Below are 24,798 nucleotides of genomic sequence, written 5' to 3' on the forward strand. Positions count from 1 at the left end.
GCACACGTCTGGGATTCTCGGGATGGATAACCCGTCAGGAAACGGTTATCAGCACTCGCGGAAGCTGACAATTGTGCAAACTTGGATAACTGCCACACCCGTTGCAAAAGATCATGTGATCAAGGGAAGTTGTTCATCACCCCATTAATGGATTTAATCGTCGAGATCCAAAGGTCATCAGAAGAAGGCTCGATCGAGTTCAACAGACGAGATTAGAAGGTACACACTATATAAATCATAACCTACGTACGAAGAAGGTAACTGAATCATATTCCCAGTAATCGTATTCATACTTTAGCTCTACAATTACCCAGAGCCTTTGTGATCAGTTCATTAACTGACTTAGCCTTCGGAAGTAGACTCCCGACCCCACGGTCGGGCCACATCTGATGATTGTTTTGCAGGTCATTCATCAGTGATCTAAAGACTGAGCAAATTTTGGACACATCAAAAGCAAAAATAGAGTGTGATTTGTTTAAGTGAAATAGTTTTAGCGAGTAGTATCAATAGAATCTAAACATAAGCACCCTGCTAAACCCTTCTTATACTATGATGGAACTCTTTCATTGGTAGCTTCGTCAACCCTAACAGTAGGGATCGAAAGTCTTTATTTTCTCTATCGATGGTGATCCAATTTTCTTTCTTTCTCTATTGAAACCCTAACCCCTATATTTGCAAAATAGATCTCCATTCTTTATCTTTTCTCTCTCTAATTACTGCAATAAAATGCCTACTAATACTAGTTCTGTTTTAACAAACAAATTTTATCAAATAGCTTTAAAAATGTTTCTGCTTCAGGAAACACCCAAACTGCTTCTAATGTTTCACGAAATCCAAACAAACACTTGATGAGTTCTCAAGCGGATTCCAGCTGTTTCTTATTTTGTTAGCATCACAACAAGGGACAATGACATATTTGAATATTAACGAATAATTAACACAAAATCAAACAAAATTTCCATCAATAATGTATTGATTAAATTGGAGAAAAGACAAATATAGGCAGAAGGAGGAAGGTAGAAGACAGAAGAGGGAATTGTTTATTTGTACAGGTTGATCGAGTCATATATCCACCAATATTGCTTTCATGACTATGCCCATGAATTTATTCAACAGAATAAATGTAGTTATTCTTCACTACATCATTCATGAGATGTCACTGTGATATTGATCTTTTGTTTCTCTCTAGTTAATATATTAAATGGATAGTTGGAGAAGTAGAAACTTTACCAAATGCCTTTCTAATAGCTAATCAAAGTGTCTTAAGCACAGTAAGCCACGAAGATAACTCATTGCTTCCCATCTCAGACCTCCCTACTCTCTCCCACTTCTATATATGTAGAAGACTAATATCCTTTCATTACAGTAACTCTCTCTCTCTCTTTCTCTCTCTCTTTAAAACGTTTGGGAGAAACACTCCTCCAAGGGTAGGCGATTCAGTGATAAGTCAAGACCATCGAAGGTATGTGATATGTAGTTTCTGTTTATCTTTTAGGTCTGTTTTGCTGTTGCTTCTTCTTCTTCGATCTCTTTCTCCTAGATCTTCTTCTTTTTCTTCTTCTTGAATGTTTGGTTCCTGCAGTTAAGGTATAAAAACTCAAGAAAGGGTTCAGGATGTTAAATTGTTGGTCTTTAAGATGTCTTAGAGGTTGTACAAGAATAGAATTCAGTTTCCTGGGAGCTTGGAGTCAAGATCCGTTCCTCTTGGAGTTGGGGAGTAGAAGAGACTGATATCCCGTGTTAGTGTTAGATCATACATAGGTTGTGGGCCCCTCCTTTGATGTGTGGGACCTATGATGAGTAGAATTAATGGGCTTTAGTTGGACTGGCCCCACTAAGAAGATTCTCAAGTGACTTTGGCTTTTGTTTTTTAATAGCCTTAATAGATTCTCATCTAACGGTATTGTTCACTATGCTGTCATAATCTTTCATCTTCTTAGTGGTTACAAACCCGAGGTTGGTTCAATAGGTAAAAAATCAAAGTCTCCAATACAAAGCTAGAGCTTTTGGAGTCAGAATCATCTTCCCATCAGGGGAGCACAGACGGTCGGCTTTCTAACCACACAATGCAATGGGGTCCACAGGTGGAAAAAAACCTCATATTTTCACCTGTGGGCCCCACTGTCTTGTGTGGTTAGAAAGCCGTCGGGGAGCACTCTGTACTCCCCTGACAGGAAGATGATCCCGACTTCAGTTTTTGTACATTTGGAGATAAGAGCAAAATCTTGTCTCATATTATATATAATCATCAATTGAAAGAAGAAAAAAAATTATAGTGGTTATACCATCGAAGGGTTGTTCAATTGATAATGAGCAACAACTTTTGGGGAAGAAGTGATGGGTTTGACTCTCTTTGATGGTATATATAAATCATCTCCATCTAATACTATTTGTTCCCCCACAAGAAGAAAAAAACACCAATCTTTTTTAATGGCTGGTTACTGTGAAAGGATTGTTGAGTTGCCGTTACCAATACTTCTTAGTGGAGAAACCATGAATTACGATTCTTAAATATGAGTTATAGAAATGTTTGACTTAGTACCTTGAATCATAGAAATCCACCAGCATGAAATGAAATCTTAAAGTCAAGATCATAACAATTGGATTAAGGATTGTTCATCTTCTTCAACTTGATGTTGGGTCGGGTCATATTAGGGTTTTGTTGAACCGGGATAGCAAAATCACCCCAAAATGACCCAACCTATCCCACCAAACAATTCTCTCCCCACCTAATTTCTCATATATTTTCTTCTGCAATTAACCCCATTCAGGTGAAAATAAGAATATGGAGAATGGAATCGCTGAAGTACTTCTTGTGACAAAAACGAAAGATGAAGATAACCTAAAAGAGAGGACATGGGATGAAGTGAAGATGCTATGGAGGATTGGTGCACCATCTATTCTTGCAAGGGTTTCATCATTTGGAATCCTAGTGGTTACACAAGCATATATGGGACACATTGGAGAACTAGAACTTGCTTCTTTCTCTCTTGTCCAAACCATCAACATGAGAATTGTAGATGGAGTACTGGTATGTATGTTTCTTCTATGATCATCTCTGAGCTTGTATGGAGTTTGGATATTTATCAATTTAAGATAGGAGTTTGCGTTTTCCTCACACTTCTTCACCGTACATTAGGGGTAGGATTCACCTCTAAGGGCTAACAACATGAACCAGAGATGAGACCCTCAATGGGACCTACGTAAGCCCCTCCTAATATGTGATGGAGATGTGTGAGGGAAGCACTCCTCTACCTTAACAAATAGAGGATCCAAATTCAGGTGTGTTTGTGTGTGAGTTTGTGCAATTCAAATTTGTTTTACAGCTTATGTGAATCTCATTACAATGCAGTTTGGCATGGGAAGTGCACTCCCAACTCTATGTGGCCAGGCATTTGGAGCAAAACAATATCATATGTTGGGCATCTATCTGCAACAGTCCTGGATTATTCTCCTCACTGCTTCTATCTTTTTAGTTCCTATTTTGATCTTCACATCTCAAATTCTAAGGCTTCTAGGTGAACCAGAAGAGCTATCCAACTCTGCAGGCAAATTAAGTCCATGGTTTCTTCCTATTCTTTTCTACCACTTGCTTTGTCTAACCACACAAATGTATCTGCAAGCCCAACACAAGATCATGGTTGTTGGATGGATATCTGTGATCGCATTTTTAATCAATTTTACCTTATCTTGGGTCACAGTGGACAAGTTGCATTGGGGAGTTTCAGGTGCCATGGGTTCAATGACCATATCAATATGTTTGATCTCTATCTTAGTTTTCTCCTATGTATTTGGTGGTTGGTGTAAAGATTCGTGGAAGGGGTTCTCTAAAAGCGCCTTAAATGAACTTTGGCCTGTTGTGAAGCTTTCTGTATCTTCTGGCATAATGCTTTGGTAAGTTCTGGAGTGAAAACCTAAACACATTTGGAGTATGTGGCTTGCCGATGCTTTTCAACCACATAATAACGGTGGAGCCCACATCTGAGTACTGACAAATAAATTAGAGGTGGAATCTCCAGTGAGTCTCACATGGGCTTCACCATTATTGTATGATATATAGATAAGCGTCAGGAGAACACATTCCTGGGAAGATGACCCAGACTGAACCCAAACCCCTTTATTTAAGTAAGTACTTAAACAAGTTAAATGATCATGGTTTGTTAACAGTTTTGAGTCATGGAGTGGTGCTGTGCTTGTTTTACTGGTAGGCTACATGAATAATGCTAAGGTCTCTGTATCAGCCTTCTCAATCTGGTATGATATGCTATTCCTAACTTTCTTTTCTTTCTTCTTCTGCTCTTCTATGTTTTGGGTTTTGGGTTCTTATACATATGAAGTGGTTTGCAGCCTCAACATCATTGCATGGGTGTATATGATATTTATTGGATTCTCAGGTGCAGCAAGGTACCTATATGTCTCTGAAGATTATTAATGGTGTTGCTATGTGATGTCATCTACCCAGATTTTTTCTGTATAGGAGTTTTAACTATTAATGTTTTTTCCTTCAGCGTGCGTGTTGCCAATGAGCTGGGGAAAGGAGATGCACTGGCAGCAAAGTTTTCCATCAAAGTAAACTTGAGTATTTCATTAACTGTAGGGGTTGTCTTCTCCATTCTAGCTCTGGTTTTCAGTGAAAACATTTCATATGCATTCACAAGTAGCAGCGAAGTTGCAAGAGAGGTATCAAGCCTCTCAAGCTTACTAGCTTTGATGATCTTGCTCAACAGTGTTCTACCTGTATTTTCAGGTAAGTCTGGTTTTTTTCTTTTTCTTTCATACATAACAGTTTTTATATTTTGCTGAAATTCTCATGGATCTTCATGGCTAGTTGTACTCCCAATAAAAACCAAGAAAATACAAACAGAAACAAAATTAAAACGAAATGCACGCAGAAATTTAACCTGTTCTATACGTCAGCATGGTGTTCTATATTCATATGCAAAAAAAAAACTTTCACTATGTAGAAGAAAATGATAAACACTGTGAAAACGACATTATTAAAAACTCTTACCCAAAACCCTAAGGCGACAATCATAAATCTCACAATTGGGCAGGGTCGTACAAACTGGATCATTCAAATCACCAAAATATGCTAGTGCAGACTTGTACAATAATTCCGATCACAGTATAACTACGATTCATTATTTTCTTCATATGGGTATTAATTTGATTAGGTGAAAATCAATTAATGATGTTCTGTATCTTTGTTACCAGGGGTAGCCATTGGAGCTGGTTGGCAAAGCTTGGTAGCCAACGTGAACCTTTTCTGTCTCTACATGATTGGGTTTCCTGTATCAATACTTCTGGGTTATGTGATCCATCTGCAAGTTAAGGTACGTAAGAAGATATGAAGCTCATGAAAACACAACGATCAGAAACTAATTAAATGGATCATTGGTGTTGAAAACTCACTTGTGTTGATTTTAATTTTAATTTTTTTTCAACTTCCAGGGTGTTTGGATGGGAATGATATCTGGAGTTGCAGCACAAACGTTGCTACTCGCCTTCATCACATGGAAAACTGACTGGGATGCTCAGGTAAAAGAAATTAATCTTAATTTTATGGACAATAAGAAATATATATAAGTAAATTATCGTCAATAAAAGCATTATAAAATTCTGTTTTTATTGGTGTTGTGTCTGGTTTATTTTTCCTTTACAAAGAATTACACTATTGTTTTATTCCTAACATGTTCAATTTTTATTACAAGAAAGAAAAAAAAACCTAAAACGTTGGATTTTTTTTATTAACTAGTTTTGCTCTTGTCTTTTGGATAGGTTGAGAAGACGACTACACGTCTCAACCGTTGGATCTTACCATTGTCATAAATTGTATATATCATTAGATGATATATCATACTTGGGACAAGTATAGATCTTAGCTATCGGTCACGTGGAATGCTATTGTTTCTCAAATGATTATGTGAAATTCCTCCGTAATAGTTGTGTTAAGAACGCCTTTTCATAGTTTATAACTTACAGGTTAATGTAACGAAAGAAGAAAAAAAAAGAGTTTAATGAAATTCAACTAAGATTTAAAGCTCCTAAGTTCATACTTAAGCATAAAGATTCTTTTGTGTTCGGACGCTATTGTTATTGAGAACACACCCGTGTATAGAAGGGATATATACTTATATATGACCATGTAAATATCACTTACCTCTCGTTTTTACATGATCAAATGACATTTGGACCTCTTTGGCATAAGCTTCAAACCCCTTATTTCAATTAACTTTTTCAATTGAATTGTATATTTGCTAAATATTAATTTAAAAATTCAAACTACTCTTAATTATTTACTAATTTTATTTCTAATGGATTTTATAATATCCAAACTGAAGTCAAATTAATAAAAATTCAATTATTGGGAATCTACATGATTCATTGTTCAGTCTGATTCCAAGCACACACGTTAGGAAGAAAGAGGGATTCTCACGCTACTACTGTAGGAAGAATTTGCAAGTCAAATTATTTGGTATTTTTTTGAGAGGGAAAATTAAAAAATGAAATCTGATATTCTTTGCCCAAAAAATAATAATAATAATAAAATCCGCTATAAATTAAGAAACCGGTGAGATAATTTATTTGGTTTCGAATATTAAAAGTAATGGGGTTCCCTTTTTTTTGTTTTTCAATAGGAGAATAGTGTCTTCTCAAATGTCTTTGTTTGAAGGTCCACTTTGATTTCGCACACAAAAAAAAAAGTCCACTTTCTATTTATTATAATTAGTTTACCATTTTATGTTTTTGGAAGAAATTTTATTTTATCACATGATTAAGGTCTACCAAAAGCCATAATAACTTTGTTAGGATTAGACCTGTAAATGAATAGTTGAAACCTGCCTCCAAATTCGCATTCATATTCTTTCAAGGGTATTCGTATCCGAAAATTTTCTTACCGGACAGTATCTGTATCTGTCCATTAAGCAATAGGATTCGGATTCAGATGATTGCTTATCGGATAAAATAATATCCGGAAAGAGTAAAGTATTCAACATTTTTTCTCTAAAATGGATGATAATCGAATTCAAAAATCGGTGATCAGTAACCGGATAATCGAAAATAAAAAATTATCCGGTTAGAGTAAAGTGTTAAATACTTCTCTAAAAAAAGAGCCTAATAATCGGATTCGAAAATCGATAATCAGTAATCGGTAATCAGAAAATGAAAATCAAAAATCAAAAATTAAGAAAAATGACAATCATCAATTAATAATTGGATAGTTTATTGGATCGGTTATTATTGGATATCCAATAAAGTTCCAAATTCGAATTTGGATGCCTTTTTTAAAATTTTGTAGGATTTGGATTCTAATTCGAATAGCGGTATTGCTATTCAGATTCGGATACTGGTGTATTTGGAGCGAATCTGATCCATTTATAGGTCTAGTTAAGATTCATAAATCCTTATAAGGCATTGTATAATTCTCAAATCCTTATTGGGCCTCTTGTATATCTCCAACCTACTCTCTAGGTTATGATTGAAGTCTCGTAACAAATTAACTTTTTTAGTAAAAAGATACTTCATCAATAATCAGAAGCATTACAAGCAATGATTTTCAAATCTCCATAATAAAATAAAATAAAAAAGAGGAAAATTTTGGTAAAAAACATCTTCATTCAAGAGTGAAGACTTGAATGTCAGTCAATGAAAGGTTCAACAACCAAGTAATGGAATAAGGCCAATTTTTTCTCACCACTATGGGCCCTCTTGGCCAGGAAATCGACTATTAAGTTGTATTTTTTAAGAATATAAACAAAGATCACATAAGAGAAGTAGTCTAAAGAGAGAGTCATGACATCATTTACAATAGATTCAAGAATGTATGGGAGAGGGAACTGTTGCTGTAGACTCTTGATCAAATTTCGCAAGTCAGACTCTATCATTACCCTGTCCGCATTTGGTGAAATGCATTATAGGATCCCTTCTTTCAAGGCCATAGCTTCTCCCTCAAGAACTGAGTTAAAAGCAATAGTCATTGAAACTAATGAGGTATTTGAGTCATATTCAAATATGGTTGAGGTATTTGAGTTATACCTAATGTATATTCTAATATATGCCATCGAATCAGTTACGATCCAATGGTATAATGGACTTTTATAAGAGAGTCCAACTAACCGTTGAACCTAATGTTGATCTATAAATACTAACTGAAAGCAATGTCTAAGTATTCCAATCTAGATACTCAGGGTGCAATGCTTTAAGCAACCTTATGCTTAAATCATAACTCTAATAGAAACTACAATTATTATTTCTACCTTCTCATTCCAAATGACAAAACTTGCACCTCCTGTCGTTCCTTTGGCAGTTGCATCAGCGTTCAACTTACCCATTGAGTAGGAGGAAGAGACCAATGTTTTGCCAATGGTGGATTAGTAGAGCGGTTAAAAGCCGCCCAACTTCTCACAGGGAGGTCCGGATTTGCACCCATCCAACGGCACCTATATTAGTAATATTTCCCCACCCTATATATAAACTCTTCGGATTCAAAAAAAGAGACCAATGTTTCCGTAGATAAATGAAATCCAAGGGTGCTTCATAAATTAACAGACACCATAAAATAGTATTTGATCAATCGGTTGGTCCGCAATAAATTAATTCATCGGTTAACAAAATTTCAATGTTTCTATTTTAAATAAATAACATATACACCCATTGGCTTAAAAAAAATTGTTTTTATATATTTTTTTATTACAAATGTCTCTATGATGCGTTAAGTTTTACCTTTTTTCTTTTTATAAAATTTTTAAGTAACTTTCAAAGACGAGGTCGGGCCTCTTCACTTGTCATGGTTCATGGTTCAACTTCAGTGTTGCGTATTAAATGCACAGTATTGTGCTGTTAAAAGTTGAAATTAAAATCTCTGACTGTTAGTAGTAGGTGTTGCACAACTCTCGACTAATGGTCCAAGGCTTCACGTTACCCTTCTTCACAAAAAAATAAATCCTTATGACTTCATGCTTTATAATTCTGTTCCATGCCCTCTAATGACTGCTCTCTCTTTAAATCTTCAACAACCTTAGAGTTGAATTCTCAAATAAACCCTACTCTCTCTCTCTCTGTATTTAATGAAATCATCCCTGATGTCATAGAATATCTTTTTCTGCTCTGTCTCTCTTCAATGGACTCAACACAGAGACTATAAAATTACGCTTCCACTTGGAATCACCAAACGTTATGTTATTCTAGTCTTTCCCATCTCCCTCTCTTTCTCATCTGCAAGACTGATCAGCAGAAGAAATGAAAATCCAGCAAAATCTGAAGTGAGTGAGAAGACAAATTTCAAAGCCGACAAAGGTGCGTGAACTCCATCTCCTTAATTTTTCTGAGAAATAAAAACAGAGAGTTCTTCGTTCAGGTAGGTAGGTGAGTTATGAATTCACTCAATCTCTTTGAATATTAGGTGTGTTTGTTGCTTCAAAGAAAGCAAATTAGTATAAAAATGGTGTTTTGATCAATTCAAAATCTGGGTTTTCTCAGAATTCCTTTTTGATGGCTTCTGTTTCTCAGCAAATGTTCCATGAATTCATGAGTAACCCAAGCAGCTTAGTTTGTAGGGCTTTCTAGTCTGAATCGATGTTTTCAATAGTTTGATTCATGATTTGTGAATTTCAATGCCAATATAAAATGATATCTGATGAATTTAATTCTGAAATGAAGTTTAAGAGCTCATAACTACTACCTCGGGAGGTAGAAATCATCCCTGTGAGACCTCGTAAAACTCACCCACTCTTGTATGCCAAGTGTTCCATCCCTTGCCCTGTTTAGACGGCGTTTGACTTTAGTGCAACAAAATTAATAGGCATGCAAATAGTAACCATCAAAAGTTGTAGTCGATGTCAATGCAGAGTTGGTAGAGTGGTAAGATCCATACTTCTTAGTGGAGAGGTCATAGGTTCGACCCTTGCGGATGACAAGCATCCCCCTGAGAATGTAATCAAGGTGCCGGCAAGCTAGCCCGGATGCTCAGATACCAAAAATAAATAAAAAGTTGTAGTCGAGATCCGATCTTGACCACTCATTTTACTTTTTTCTTAAACTACATTAATTGTAACAAAAAAAAAAAAGAGAACAGGTGGTGAATTTCGACCGTAGACAACTCAGTATTGTATAGCACTGAAGCATGACCGTTAGGTAACCCAAACTTATCAAACTAAACTTATCAAACTGATAATTTGACGCATGAAAAATCTATTATAATCACTAAATTAGATTTATTGTTTTTACTAAAAAAAATTTAGATTTATTGTGAAATTTGTAGTGTACCATAAGTTAACATATGTTGACTTTTATCTCTCCTCTCTCTTTTTTTTTTTTTTTTTTAAATCATCAAATAAATTACAAAGATTGGGGCGCATACGCACAGAGAATACGTAGCTGTGGGGGAAAGGTGTGGTGAAATAAAGATTCGAGTTTAAGACCTCTTCGATCTTAGTGTTTATCACCATTGTGCCATAATCAAATTCACCTCCCTCTTTCAAATGACTATTCTTCAACTCCTCTATGATTGATATCATCTCTTGCACTGCAATAATGCCATCCGTTAGGTTATTACATTATGGTGGTGTGTCAATTTTGTGTTTAGATCGTTGACCTGTGTGATATTCATATTCGTTCACATATTTAAGAACGAGATAGCTTTTTAACAGTGACAAAATAGACTAATGATAGAATCCATTTTTAAAACTTCAATTTTGCCTTTTTTTTTTTATATATATTTTTTTAAAATCACCATCTTTGAGACATTCAAAGAGCAATTCTCTAGCTAGATCCTTTTCCTCTGAGGGTTAAAATTCCCTATCTGTTTACCTAAAAAAAAAAAATTCCATATCTACATGCATGGCTTATGTGAAGAAGGAATCTTGGGACCCACAAAATTTATTTCTTTTAGACCCACTTTTGGTCTAAAGAGGAACCCACTAAAGGCTAGAAGGGACCCACTTGGAGCAAACGGAGATACAGGCCACACACTCTCAGTGCTATTTTCACCAGCAAAAGAAATGAACGGTGGATGTCACTTTTAAATTTTATATATTCCTATATATCCAATTTCCTATCAAATCAAAAGTACCTTCTAAGCATCCAATCAATTAAGTATTCAATCCTAATGGTTGAAGAGATTCCGCTTCACCCACTAGCCATTTTAATAATGTGATATCAAGCATGCCTTGATCATTCTAGTGTAATGAAGGCAATTAGCATTATACAACCCAAAAGCATAGAAACTACAATTTTGGGGTTGAACCCGGTTCACATAATTGATTATGGTTCAGGCCCACTAGGCCCATATTACACCTGACTGTTTTGTTTAGTTATAAATATAAATCCTTGGAATGAACTCCATCCAGCTTATTCTGCAATTTGGGTTGATAAAAGCAACCATTTTAAAGAAGGTGAAATCAACTTATTGTCTGGTTCAGCCTTCAACCTTGTATTTTCATTTCATTTCTTAAATGGTTACAGCCTTACAGGTGAATATATCAAAATGGAAGAAGGAATCAAAGAAGGTTTACTTCACTCAGAAAGAGGCAATGGAAGTGAATCAAATACTAGGGTTTGGGAAGAAGTAAAGAAACTATGGAGGATTGCAGCACCAACCATTGTCACTAGGGTTTCTGGGTTTGGAATCATAATTGTTACACAAGCATATATTGGACGCATTGGACCAATGGAACTTGCTTCTTTTGCCTTAGTACAAAGCATCATCATGAGATTGGTTGATGGAATATTAGTAAGACTCTCTCTCTCTGTCTCTTTCATATTCAATGTTTCTTGTAATGTATGTCTTGAATGTAACACTCTATGAATTTACCGTGGTTCGGCAAAATTGCACGCGTCAAATAGAGAGAAAAAAAAAAAGATTTTACTGTATCATGAAAACCTCACCACTTTCACGCACTACAAAGTGCTGCCCATTGTTTGTCTGTTATTTTTCTAGGTTATCTCATAGAGACTATTTATAAGAAAACTCAAAACCTTATTTCCTATACAATTACAATTTTAGTCACGTACAAGTAATTGACCCAAAAGCTTGTTTTAATTCCCGTAGAATACAAAACATATCCAAACCCAACATGTAAAATGTTCTTCCATTAAATAAGGAAAGTTCTCCAGCTTCGTCACTTACGTATCACATTGCATTGGCGTGTAAACTACGTTATATCTCTTTGTTATTTTATGGTTTTGCTCTAACACTTAATGGTAGTGATCCATTTCCATTTCTGATGCAGATAGGTGCAGGTAGTTCTCTTCCAACTGTATGTGGTCAAGCATTTGGAGCAGGGAAATATCATATGATGGGCATCTACCTGCAACAGTCATGGATTATTCTTTTCACTGCTTCCCTTTTTATGCTTCCTGCTTTTTTCTTCACAACTCCAATCCTGAGATCTCTAGGTGAACCAGAGGAATTATCAATACATGCAGGAAAATTAAGTCTATGGTTTATTCCTCTCTTTCTCTACCAAGTAATTGCAATATCAACACAAACATTTTTACAATCCCAACACAAGATCTCGATCGTCGGATGGGCATCTGCCATCTCCTTTGTACTCAATATGATTCTATCTTGGGTAATGGTTGACAAGTTAAGCTGGGGAATCTCAGGAGCCATGGGTGCAATGAACTTGTCATTTTTTGTGATCCTTTCAGCACAATTCATCTATATCTTTGGAGGGTGGTGTAAAGATTGTTGGAAGGGTTTCTCTAAAAGTGCCTTCAATGAACTATGGCCATTTCTCAAGCTTTCTGTATCTTCAGGTGTAATGCTTTGGTAAGCTCAATTAATTGGTTCTAATCATATCTCTCTCTCTCTTTGAAACGCTTTGGACATTTTCATTTATTCAAATCCCTCTTCTGAACAGCTTTGAGTTCTGGAATGGTGCAGTGCTGGTTTTACTGGTGGGTAACATGAAAAATGCTGAAGTTGCTATATCAGCCTTCTCTATTTGGTACAAAACTATCATTCCCTGTTGCTTTCATTTTCTATTTTTCTTTCAATTTCTCTCTATCTTTTAGGATAGATATCTGTGCTCCCTTCACATCTTTTCATCACACAATAGTGGTTGGTTCCACCTTTAAGTCTAATAAAATGAATCAGAGTTGAAACCCATATGTTGATTTCATCCCTATTATGCGGTGGAGAGCTATGAGGGGAGCTAGACCTCTACCCTGACCAATAGAAGATCCAGACTTGGATTTCTGTTGTATTTCACTACCTTGATTCTAGTGAAACTCTGAACTTTGCAGCCTCAACATCAATGCTTGGGTATATATGATATCCCTTGGATTCTTAGGTGCAGCAAGGTGTGTCTCTCTCTCTCTTGCTCTTGTTTCCGTTTCAGTTAAAGAAGATACATTTATTCACTGATTTTTTTTTTTTTGTGGGTCTTTGTAGTGTGCGTGTGGCCAATGAGCTGGGGAAAGGAGATGCAAAGGCAGCAAAATTTACCATTAAATTGAACTTAAGTGTTTCATTAACCATAGGTGCGATCTTCTGTATTATAGCTCTGGTTTATGGGAAATCCATTTCTTTTCTGTTCACAAGCAGCATCGAAGTAGCAGAAGAAGTATCAAGCCTCTCAATCCTACTGGCTTCGATTATCTTGCTCAATAGTGTTCAAGCAGTACTTTCAGGCAAGCTTAATTTTCTTGTTACTTCTCATGTAATCACAACTTCTATATCATTGAAAGGTGATGCTATCTTTAATTTTCTCCCATGCAGGGGTAGCCATTGGTTGTGGTCGGCAAAGCTTGGTGGCAGGCGTCAACCTTTTCTGCTTCTACATAGTTGGGTTTCCATTAGGAATATTTCTTGGCTACGTGATGGATCTCCAAGTTAGGGTAAGAATATGATCATACACCATATACAACCATGTACAAAAGCCTCTGCATTTTCACCATAACTAATTTTTCTTTTCCATTTTTAGGGTATATGGGCTGGGATGATATGTGGGACTGCAACACAGACAATCTTTCTCTCTTATATCACATGGAGAACTGACTGGGATGCACAGGTAAAACTTGTCAACAACAAAGATTGATATAGCTAGAAGTATAACTTGTGGGAGTGGTCGAGCCAAAAGCCAGAGAGTCCGGTTCCTCTACCCTCGAGGGTAGAAGATAACACTACCCTGGCACCTCGCCACATTAAGAGGGAATCCACCTTGTTCAGAGGTGGACCCATCATGGTAGTTGTAGGATCCTCTATCGTCTACCCTCGAAGGTAGAGGATCTCGAGTCTAGGGCCGGACAACCGTGTTATACAAAAAGGTATATACATGGAAAGCATACGGTATGAAATGGGCACCTAGAATGCAGTACATGTTACCTTTCTCTTTGTGTATTATTATTGATATATTCTGATCATTTTGCATAGGTTGGCAAGACAATGGCACGTTTTGACCGTTGGATCATGCCATCTTCTGAAGAGGTGTCCAGTGATATCACATCTCAGGCTTAGGAGATATTTGTGAGGTCAAATATCCTTAAATTCATGGCCAGCCAAATCCTCCCTTATACCTGAAAGCAGTTTTTCATGAACATGGATTCAGTGACCAGGCTATAAAATTGTAACTAGCTGTTAACTATGAGATGTCCACCAAATTGTAAGATTCCTTTGATACATAGTGGGCATTTAAAATGTAAATTAATTCGCAAAAGTTCCCCCCAACCCCTCTTCATATATTATTCATCTATACTCTGTAAATAACCACATTGCCACAAACAAAAGAATCTACAATACAATCTGACGTTATGAAAATGAAAAAGAAGCCAATGCAGAACAAGAATGATATACCCAAATGTTAATTCAGAGAAGGCATATCTATGGGACTCAGTTGCAAGGTAATGTTAATTCAGAGAAAGCATATAATTTCCCTTGTTCTTGTGCTCTGGCCTCCTGATCTGTTCTAGGTGGGAAAAGTAAGATTTAGAAAACAAAATGACCCCAAGACAGAGTTAAAACTTTCCCAAAGTAAGAAACAACAGGAAAAAAGATAGAAAGTTATGATATCTCAAAGTCAGCAGTGGATAGAGCTGAAATTTTAGACATTAGAAAGTAGCAGCCATTGAAATGCAACAACAAAATAAACTGGTTTTTTATAGATAAAGTTAGGAAGATTACATTTACAGTTATGCAGAAATTCACCAAACAGTTAATAAAATGCCTGAATTAAGTGCCCCAGTTTGTTGGGTATACAAATAAACACAGATCATCCATAGTTGAAATATGTTAATCTTAAGCTTTCTGACCTTTGTCTTCGTTCCTCCCCTCCTCCCAGGCATCTTCTTCCCCTTATAAACATCTCCTGGCGTCGTTCCAGCTCCAATGGATCCCAATGCTCTGTGACTCTTCAAGCCATGAGTCATCCGTCCTCGTCTGAAATGATGTCTTTTATCCCACCTGCAACAAAATTGACCAAAATGGTTTAAGGGTTCATTCTAGTATTTGAGGTGTTTTTTAAGCTCTCCTTTTGCCATGGTTACTAAAAATTAGAAAGAGACATAGAGCTAGTGATCCCATGAAGCTTTTAAAGAAGTTCTAAAACTAGCTCCCTGGTTGCATGCCTTACCCCACCTTTAACTAAACGATAGGCAAGCAACAGTTAGGTGGGATCAGAAATTAGGTAAAAGTTTGGTGATATTTAATATAGCAAGAGTTAGGGGAAATTTATGAGGTTCATTCTCAGTCAAAATGGACCATCTATTTTTTTATAGATGTGTGCCATGTGTCCCAACATCACATCAAATGGTTGAAAATTATTTATAAGTCACATCAAATGAGTAATTGATGTGACTTATAAATGGATTTCAACCATTTGATGTGATGTTGAGACACATGGCACACATCTACAAGGAAATGAACTATATATGAGTCAAAGAGTTAGGTAGCAGCAACTTGGTAACAGTTAGGTGGGAACAAAATGAAAATTAACCCCTATATGTTTGGTGCGTGCATGAAAGACGAGATTGGCCGAAAGTTAAGTGGGAGGGGGTAGAGACGAGATTTGCCTAAAGGTAAGTGGGAGGGGGTAGAGATGAGATTGGCTGAAAGTAAGTGGGAGGGGGTAGAGTGATTCCCAACTCAAGTAACAAAGACTGAATTTATGTAATCTCAGTGGTAGCAATGGCGAGGGCTCAATATTCACTCTCTGTACTAGAGCATGCAACCCTAAATTGTTTGCTGGATTGCCAAGATATCAAATCATTACCAAGAAAAATAAGATATATTCCCGTCAATTTTCAATCATTTGGGCGTCCAACCCAATCAGCATCAATATAGGCAATAAGTGATTGGTCTTTAGAAGCAAGTGTGAGATGAAGCCCATAAAGAACAACCCAACTTCCTATGGGGAGGTCTTGGGTTCGCACACATCCGACGACACATATATTAGTAATATTCCCCCCTCCCTCCACATAATATCAACTCGCTAGCTCCAAAAAAAGAACAATGCCTTTCAAGTAACGAAATAAGCGTTTAAGAGTCAACCTATGATCCTCAGTGGGAGCCCTCAAAAATTGACAAAATTTATTCACCAAACAAGAGAGATCCTGTCAAGCCAATTTGACATATTGGGGAGCACCAACCAAGGTACGATAAAGAGTTGGAACCTCAACCATGCGAGTTGGTGCTTGTTTTAGCAAAGGACCGTTGTAGCTTACATACATGATTTGGAAATTAAGAATCTATAACTCGGAGGTTGATGCAAATAAACATCTTCACCCAACGTGAGAATAAATTATTCATCAAGCTGTCGAATGGGCCATTAAGAAGGATACGGATGGTAGTGGCTTTACTACTGGGCTAAATGTCTCTCCATAATAAAGCAAAGTGCCATAGGAAAAGGTCCTTAATTGCAAGCATGTACCGGCCCATAAGAATTTGTGCTTATGCTTTGTAAAAGAAACCCATGTACAGGCCCATTAGTAGGTTCAGATTCAAAAATTAAAGAAAGCCCATTAGTATCATTAGAAGCCCAAAGACCATTAAGAGGAGGTGCTGAAATGTTAGACACTTAGACCCATTATTATTAGTAGAGAGCCCATTATGGGAAGGCCCAGCAGCTGGTGAATGATTATCTAATGACCCACTGAAAAAAAATATATGTTTTTATTTTTTTGTCAATATTTTATGTGAGCCCCTACACCATGTATGATTCAAAAACGTTATGGGAGTTGTTCTCCCATTATGGAAAGTGATCTAAACTCATTTGATGGTGAAGAATATAATACCAGTGTGTTTGCCTATTTTTTGTGGTCATTAAAGCATCAGTGGGGGAAGTGATCCAGACTCACTTGCTGCAGTGATCCAGACTCACTTGCTGCAAGTGATTTTGCTTTAATCCTGCGCATTTAAAGTTCCACGATCATTGAATTGTTGAAACGTGATTGAGATTTTGATACATTGCTTTAAACTAAGAGATGCAACGGCTGGTCGAGATCGAAATCTCAACCATGTCTCGACAATCCAAGGGTCGTAGGAGTGAAGTTCGATCTAGTAATGGCGTCCGATGGTTAATAACATGTACTATAGTGCAGTCAAGCCACCCATCAATCTGTAAATCTGAACCACTCCTGATCGATTAGCCACATCAATCTTTTGAAAGTTCTTTTAATGACCACCACAACTTTGACAATTTTTTTTGATTTGATGGTTATGATCTACTCACACATTTCTTGGATTAATAGCAACTTCAAACAACCAGACAAGACAGCACGACGTGTACAGGACCATGCTACGTCTCAAAACTCAGAAGTAACAAAAAATTGAAAGGTGATAAAATAGGGTTTAGGGAAGTAGAATAACCAGAGGGTTAATGTCTTAAGAAAAGAACCTGGAAGATGTTAAAGGGTTCAAAGCATTACAGTAGTTTGGCTTTTTTTCAACAGCCCAAATAAGAAAAATCTCTACGGAACCATCAGAAAGTCTATTAATTCCTAACCAGTAATGGAAGGTTTCTTGCTTTACTTCTTTTTTCTGCTTTTCCTTTCATCAGTTTCTTTGATGTTCTGCAAACCGAAGGCAGAAGAAGGTAGACAGGTTTTCTGGAAAAGTTGAGAAAATCGATTTGGGTTTTGGGTGGAGAGAGATGGGTAGGGGAAAGATTGAGATCAAGAGGATTGAGAACTCAACAAACAGGCAAGTGACACATTCAAAGAGGAAGAATGGAATCATAAAGAAGGCTAAGGAGCTCACTGTGCTTTGTGATGCAAAGGTTTCACTCATCATCTTCTCCAGTTCAGGGAAGATGTCTGAATACCGTAGCCCTTCTGTCACGTATGAACCTTTTTTCCTTTCTAGGGTTTCCTCTTTTTAGGGTTTCTTGCTTCTACGGTTTGATGCTTTTACTTGATGTCCTTCTGACTGATTCTTTCTCTGTCTGTGCTAATCTTTTTTAATGGAGAAGAATGTCGGAGATCTTAGACAAATACCACAAATATTCAGGAAAGAGATTGTGGGACGCTAAACATGAGGTACCTAGCTAGCTTTCTTCTTTCTCTCTCTCACACACAACACAGAAGAAAACAAAACAAAAACAAAAAAACCCTCATGACTGTTGATGGAGAGGAATAGTTGTTAACTCTTGCTTTCTAGTAAGTTACATGGGTATGTGATTAAATCTCTCTCTCTTTGCTCTTCTTTGCTTATATTGATGGTAAGCTATTTGGGTATTTGATAGTTTCTCAGCAACGAACTGGATCGGATAAAAAGGGAAAATGACAACATGCAGATCGAGCTCAGGTATTCTCTTTTCTGTTCTATTTTAAGCTATGAAAAAGCAAAACATTTTTCATTCTCTCATTTGGAGTTATTCTGCAAACAAAGAAATAATGATCAATATGGTTCAGGCACCTTAAAGGTGAGGATTCCAATTCATTACATCACAAGGAACTTGCAACTATAGAAGAAACCCTAGAAAACGGTCTCACCAAAGTTCGTGCTAAAGTGGTAAGTCTAGTTTTCTCGGTTTCTCCACTAGTTCTTTCTTTTATTTCTAGTCCTTAGATGGGTAACCAGAGACAAGATCTGATCTCTCTCTTTTTCCCTTTCCCTTTTCATGTCAGATGGAATACTTCAAAATGCTCAAGAAAAATGTATGTGAAGATCAAACTCTGCATGCTGCCCATTTCTCCTTTTGGTTATGGTTATTACAGAGTTATCTTAGGTTTTGTTCCTACTTCCTACGTCTGGTGAAAGATTTGCCATTTTTCTAACCATGTTTTTCTTGATTATGTATCACAGGAAAGAATGCTTGAGGAGGAGAATAAGCGTCTTAACTACATAATGGTATCATACTCCAATATCTTATCATCTGCTCCCAGAAAACTGATTTGTTGATAACTAGCTAGATACTATGTTTCTGCTTTATCCCTCTTATTGATCTTCCCACAAGGATTAAGGCAATTAAAGAGCTGCCCTTGATCCAGCACTAAGGTTGCTCTGTTGTGCCATTTTGATTCTCTCCAGGCCTCTCAGTGGTCACTGAGAAAATCCCTTTCAAGGGACAAGGCTGTTGTGATCAATTGAACTTTATCATTTAACAATCACCCTGAGTTCTTATTCTCTCACCTGAGTCTGGAACTTGACTAAATTCTTTTGGGTTTCTGCTGATAAACTTTTGTAATCAAATTTTGCAGCATCAGCATCAGCATCAAATGGCAATGGATAATTGTGTGAGGGAGATTCATCATTCACAGATTCCTTTTTCCTTTCGTGTGCAGCCAAGCCAACCCAATTTACAGGAGACTAAATAAAGCATAGGTGGCCATGATAAGGAACCATTTCTAGCTTATATTTTCCTGCATCAATAATATTATCTTTGTTAAAACCAGAAGCAAAGCTTGAAAAGGGTTGATGCTTGTTGGTCAACTGTTGAATACTCTAATCTATGTTTTGATCATTAATATATGTATAATTTATGGTTTAAGAGCTGTTCCTGGGTTTTTAGATTAATGTTGCTCAGAAAACATTCAGTGAAGTGTTTGAAAGTTTAAGGAGTGATCAAGGATTTCCAGATTTTCAGCTTCTATTATCACTTGGTTCCTTTTGTTGATCTTAATTTGATGACCTATCTAAATTGTTTAATTGACAAAGCATGAGACTGCTGTGTAGTTTTCTCAAAATTTCTCAGATTACTTAATTTATTATGTAAATAAATTAGGATAACTTGAAATTGGTTTAATTTCTAAACCATTATTAGGCTAGACAGGATCATTTATAAACCCACTAGAGAATTGCTATGTTGCAATTATAGGAAATTGTGCACATACATCATGTAAATTTGCTCCTAACTATAAATTAAACAAAGTTTATTTATTGACATTTTCTATAAGAAAATAAACTTCATTTCAAAGGCTGTTATTGTCTTCAAATATCTCTACCTTCGTCTAGCATGCATGTAATAGATCGTTCGTTTCTATATTGGTGTTTATGCAGCTCTCTCTTTGGTATTAGTCCATGAGAAGTTGAAGAATTTTGGTTTAGATACCATATTGGAAGAGTTCTCTGATATAACCTGTACTTTTTTTTTCTTTGGGGAAAAACAATAACCTTTGTCTTTCACCTGGATTCTGGGTTTATCATATGATATACAACAATTCCTCTATGTTTTTTATTTTTATTTTTATAGGATAAGGTGTAAGGTACATGAAGACGTTGCACTAACACGCATCTGGCTTCTTGCTTGCTAGCTAGGGACAAGCACTTCGTAATTATTAGTAAACTAATCTAATAAGGGCTTTCCCAACTTAGTCAATCTTTGCTCGAGTTCTTTCAGATCCTCGCCTACTGAGTCGAGCTGCTTCGTGCTTCTTGTTTTTAGCTATCCCTAAATGAGTTGCTAACACGCATCCATTTTCTTGCTGCTTCTATTATAGGTGGAGGGACAGACCTCCTACAAGTTTCTTTCTAAAGGAATGGTGACTCTGTACCAAAGCAATCGACACCAAGCACCATTTACTAATAAGGAGAAAGCCCCAGCTAAACCTTTGGTGGATTAAGAAATGTTAGACCCTTAAGAAATGTTACAAACATCATTATTAGCAGAGAGCTCATTATGAGAAGGCCCAACAGCTGGTGAATGATTATCTAATGACCCATTGAGATCTAATTTTATTTTTTTTTTCTTCAATATTTTACAAGTGAGCTATTATACTACGTGTGATTCAAAAGCATCACATGAACACACTGTTATAAACTTATATCCTCACAGGGAGGTGATCCAGACTCAATTGATGGTAGAGAATGTAGCGTCAATGTGTCTGCCTAGTTAAGTGGTTATAAAGCATCGGGGGAGCCGTCAAGGGAGGTGATTTGGATTCACTTGTTGCACCTTCTAGACTCTTTGCTAAAGTTCAAAGGTAAGTTTGAAGAAAGTCCAATGTTCCAGAAATGCGAAGAGAGTGAAGTTCTCGTTCAAAAGCTTTCTAGAAGTGAAAATAAATAAGATAACCTAATTTCAATAATGGGGATTTTGCTTCAATCTTGCGCATTGGTCCTACAACTGTTGGATCGTCAAAATGTAGCAATAGCGAAGATTTCGACCATATTTTGACGATCCAACGCTCACATAATGTGCAAAACTGAAGCTCGATCCTCATAATGGTGTCCAATGGATAATAAGATGTAGCATAGAGCGGTCTAGCCATCCATCATTCACTAATCTGAGCCTCAAGATCGATCAGCCACATCAATCTTTTCAAGTTTCTTTTAATGACCCCCACAACTTTGACAATTTTGTTTTGATGGTTATCTACTCACACATTTCTTGGATTAATAGCGAGTTCAAACAACCAAGACAAGACAGCACGACGTGCACAGGACCATGCTACGTCTCGGAAATCACAAAAATTAAAGGTGATAAAAAGGGATAAACCAGTGCTTTAGGGTTCAGGGAAGTAGAATAACCAGAGGGTTAATGTCTTTAAATGTCTTTTAAGGAAAGAACCTGGAAGATGCTAAAGGGTTCAAAGCATTACAGTAGTTTGGCTTTGTCAACAGCCCAAAAAAGAAAAATCTCTACGGAACCACTCAGAAAGTCTATTAGCTCCTAACCAGGAATGGAAGGTTTAATTGTTGCTTTACTTCTTTTTTCTGCTTTTCCTTTCATCTGCTCTTCATCAGTTTCTTTGATGTTCCACAACACAAAGGCAGAAGGTAGACAGTGTGAAAGAGGTGAGGAAATCGAGTTGGGTTGTCGGGGGTGGAGAGATGGGTAGGGGAAAGATTGAGATCAAGAGGATTGAGAACTCAACAAACAGGCAAGTTACATATTCAAAGAGGAAGAGTGGAATCATAAAGAAGGCTAAGGAGCTCACTGTGCTTTGTGATGCAAAGGTTTCACTCATCATTATCTCCAGTACAGGGAAGATGTCTGAATACCGTAGCCCTTCTGTCACGTATGAACTTCTTTTTTTCCTTTCTAAGGTTTCCTCTTTTTAGGGTTTCTTGCTTCTAGGGTTTCATGCTTTTATTTGATATCCTTCTGACTGATTCTTTCTCTGTCTGTGCTAATATATTTTTTTTTGGAAAAGGATGTCGGAGATCTTAGACAAATACCATAAGTATTCAGGAAGGAGGTTGTGGGACGCAAAACATGAGGTAGCAAGCCGCCTTCTTCTTCCTCTCTCTCTCATACACACAACACAGGAGGGGGGGGAAATAAAATAACTGTGATAATGGAGTAGAAAAGCTGTCTATAAATCTTGCTTTTAGTAAGCTACATGGGTATTTGATTTAATGGGATTTTCTTGATCATATCTGCCAATCTCTCTCCCCTTTCGTTCTTCTTTATTACTTACATTGATGGTAAACTATCTGGGTATTTGATAGTTTCTCAGCAACGAACTGGGTAGGATAAAAAAGGAAAATGACAACATGCGGATTGAGCTCAGGTATCTCTATTCTGTTCTATTTTTAAGCTATGAAAAAGCAAAACCTTCTTCATTTTCTTATTTGGAGTTATTCTACAAAACAAGAAATAATCAATATGTTTCAGGCACCTGAAAGGAGAGGATGTCAATTCATTACAATTACATCACAAGGAACTTGCAACTATAGAAGAAACCCTAGAAAATGGTCTCACCAAAGTTCGTGCCAGAGTGGTAAGTCTTGCTTCTGCTACTAGTTCTTTCTTTTATTTCTAGTCCTTAGATGGGTAACCAGAGACAAGATCTGATATTCTCTCTCTTTCCCTTTTCATGTCAGATGGAATACTTCAAAATGCTCAAGACAAATGTATGTAGAGATGAAACTCTGCTGCCCATTTCTCCTTTTGGTTATGGTTATTTAGGATAGATTTGCCATTTTCCTTACTATGTTTTTCTTGATTATGTATCAGGAAAGACAGCTTGAGGAGGAGAATGAGCGTCTTAATTACATTATGGTATCAAACTCCAATATTTCATTCATCTTCAGATCTCAGAAAAATGATTTGTTGATAACTAGCTAGATACTATGTTTCTGTTTTATCCCTCTAATTGATCTTCCCACAAGGATTAAGGCAATGAAAGAGTCCAGCACTTAGGTTGCTCTTTTGTGACATTTTTATTCTCTCTGGGCCTCTCAGTGGTCACTGAGAAAATCCCTTATAAGGGTTAAGGCTATTGTGATAAATTGAATTAACTAGTTCATGTTACATCTTAGAGTTTATAGAGTAAGATCCAACTTTGGTTAATATAGATCAAACTTTTATCATTTAGCAATCACTTTGAGCTCTCATTCTCTCACCTGAATTTGGAACTTGACTAAATTTTTCTGGGTTTCTGCTTATAAACTTTTATCATCATTTGGCAGCATCAGCATCAAATGGCAATGGATAGTTGTGTGAGGGAGATTCATCATTCACAGATGCCTTTTTTCTTTCGTGTGCAACCAATTCAACCCAATTTACAGGAGGCCAAATAGAGCATAGTTGGCTATGATAAGGAACCACCTCTAGCTTACACTGGAATAATGTTATTGGGCATAAATGTTATCTTTGTTAAAACCAGAAGCAAACCTTTAATTGTAACAATACATATATATATATATATATATATATATATATATATACCTATCTGCTTTGGCTCTAGACTGAAACATTAAAATCGTTGATGCTTGTTGATCAACTGGTGAATACTCTAGTCTATGTTCTGATCATTAATATATGTATTTAAGAGCTGTTCCTGGGTTTAGAGATTAATGTTGCTCTAGGGTTTGAGAAAACATTCAGCAAAGTGTTTGAAAGTACAAGGAGTGGTCAAGGATTTCCAGATTTGGCTTCCATTATCGCTTGGGTTGTTTTGTTTCTGATTGTAATTTGATGACCTATCTCACTTGTTTAAAGGACAAAGTATGAGACTGCCATCTAGTTTTTCCAACGTTTCTCAGTTTACTTATTTTATGAAAAAAAAAAAAAAAGATAACTTGAAATTAGTTTAATTTATTAACCATGATTAGGCCAGATGATATAAGTATAATACATTTACTAAAATTGGGCTGCATGGAATTGCACGTTTGAATTATAGGAAGGCTTGCACATACGTTATAGTTTTATACAACCAAAAAAAAAAAAACAAAGGAGAAGAAGAAGAAGAGAAAGGTCTCTTATAATTTTGAAATCTGGTATCCTCTCTCTCTCCTTCTTCTAGTATGGAATGATACATTTGCCGCAATGTAGAAGGTCATTTCATTTTACACTAGTCTTTTCTCCTCACATGAAATGGTCTCCTTCTTTTTTTGTGGATCATTTTTCGCTCCTTAAACCACTTGGTATTACAAAATCCAAACGAATGTGCACTAAATTCATTTTTTCCTTT

The 24,798-nt window shown here is 36.5% G+C and overlaps 4 protein-coding genes across 6 annotated transcripts; all 4 read left to right on the forward strand.

The window, feature by feature from the left end:
* The first annotated feature begins 1,355 nt into the window (after window positions 1–1,355).
* Window positions 1,356–6,482, forward strand: LOC149007933 (protein DETOXIFICATION 20-like). Its single transcript, XM_089166684.1, has 9 exons — window positions 1,356–1,462; window positions 2,772–3,031; window positions 3,353–3,894; window positions 4,168–4,254; window positions 4,348–4,404; window positions 4,509–4,747; window positions 5,215–5,333; window positions 5,452–5,538; window positions 5,779–6,482. The coding sequence occupies exons 2-9, from the start codon at window positions 2,786–2,788 to the stop codon at window positions 5,827–5,829; spliced, it is 1,428 nt and encodes a 475-aa protein (XP_089022810.1). The 5' UTR covers window positions 1,356–1,462; window positions 2,772–2,785; the 3' UTR covers window positions 5,830–6,482.
* A 2,583-nt stretch (window positions 6,483–9,065) lies between these two features.
* On the forward strand, window positions 9,066–14,555 carry LOC149007934 (protein DETOXIFICATION 20-like). Of its 2 annotated transcripts, none has more exons than XM_089166686.1 (9): window positions 9,066–9,297; window positions 11,464–11,731; window positions 12,231–12,772; window positions 12,864–12,950; window positions 13,249–13,305; window positions 13,397–13,635; window positions 13,724–13,842; window positions 13,929–14,015; window positions 14,378–14,555. In XM_089166686.1, the coding sequence occupies exons 2-9, from the start codon at window positions 11,486–11,488 to the stop codon at window positions 14,459–14,461; spliced, it is 1,461 nt and encodes a 486-aa protein (XP_089022812.1). In that variant the 5' UTR covers window positions 9,066–9,297; window positions 11,464–11,485; the 3' UTR covers window positions 14,462–14,555. The 2 variants fall into 2 exon arrangements, with proteins under 2 accessions (XP_089022812.1, XP_089022811.1); XM_089166685.1 differs by having other exon boundaries at window positions 11,472–11,731.
* A 3,534-nt stretch (window positions 14,556–18,089) lies between these two features.
* On the forward strand, window positions 18,090–19,795 carry LOC149007935 (agamous-like MADS-box protein MADS9). Of its 2 annotated transcripts, none has more exons than XM_089166656.1 (7): window positions 18,090–18,277; window positions 18,408–18,474; window positions 18,681–18,742; window positions 18,850–18,949; window positions 19,066–19,095; window positions 19,244–19,288; window positions 19,639–19,795. In XM_089166656.1, exons 1-7 carry the CDS (start codon window positions 18,090–18,092, stop codon window positions 19,753–19,755), a joined length of 609 nt encoding a protein of 202 aa, XP_089022782.1. In that variant the 3' UTR covers window positions 19,756–19,795. The 2 variants fall into 2 exon arrangements, with proteins under 2 accessions (XP_089022782.1, XP_089022781.1); XM_089166655.1 differs by having other exon boundaries at window positions 19,645–19,795.
* A 2,415-nt stretch (window positions 19,796–22,210) lies between these two features.
* Window positions 22,211–23,967, forward strand: LOC149007936 (agamous-like MADS-box protein MADS9). Its single transcript, XM_089164715.1, has 7 exons — window positions 22,211–22,398; window positions 22,534–22,600; window positions 22,832–22,893; window positions 22,998–23,103; window positions 23,207–23,236; window positions 23,340–23,384; window positions 23,795–23,967. The coding sequence occupies exons 1-7, from the start codon at window positions 22,211–22,213 to the stop codon at window positions 23,903–23,905; spliced, it is 609 nt and encodes a 202-aa protein (XP_089020841.1). The 3' UTR covers window positions 23,906–23,967.
* The last annotated feature ends 831 nt before the right edge of the window (window positions 23,968–24,798 follow it).

Source organism: Hakea prostrata, chromosome 8 (genome assembly GCF_041222555.1).
Source record: "Hakea prostrata isolate BN-2017 chromosome 8, UWA_Hpros_2, whole genome shotgun sequence".
Taxonomy (NCBI): Eukaryota; Viridiplantae; Streptophyta; class Magnoliopsida; order Proteales; family Proteaceae; genus Hakea; species Hakea prostrata.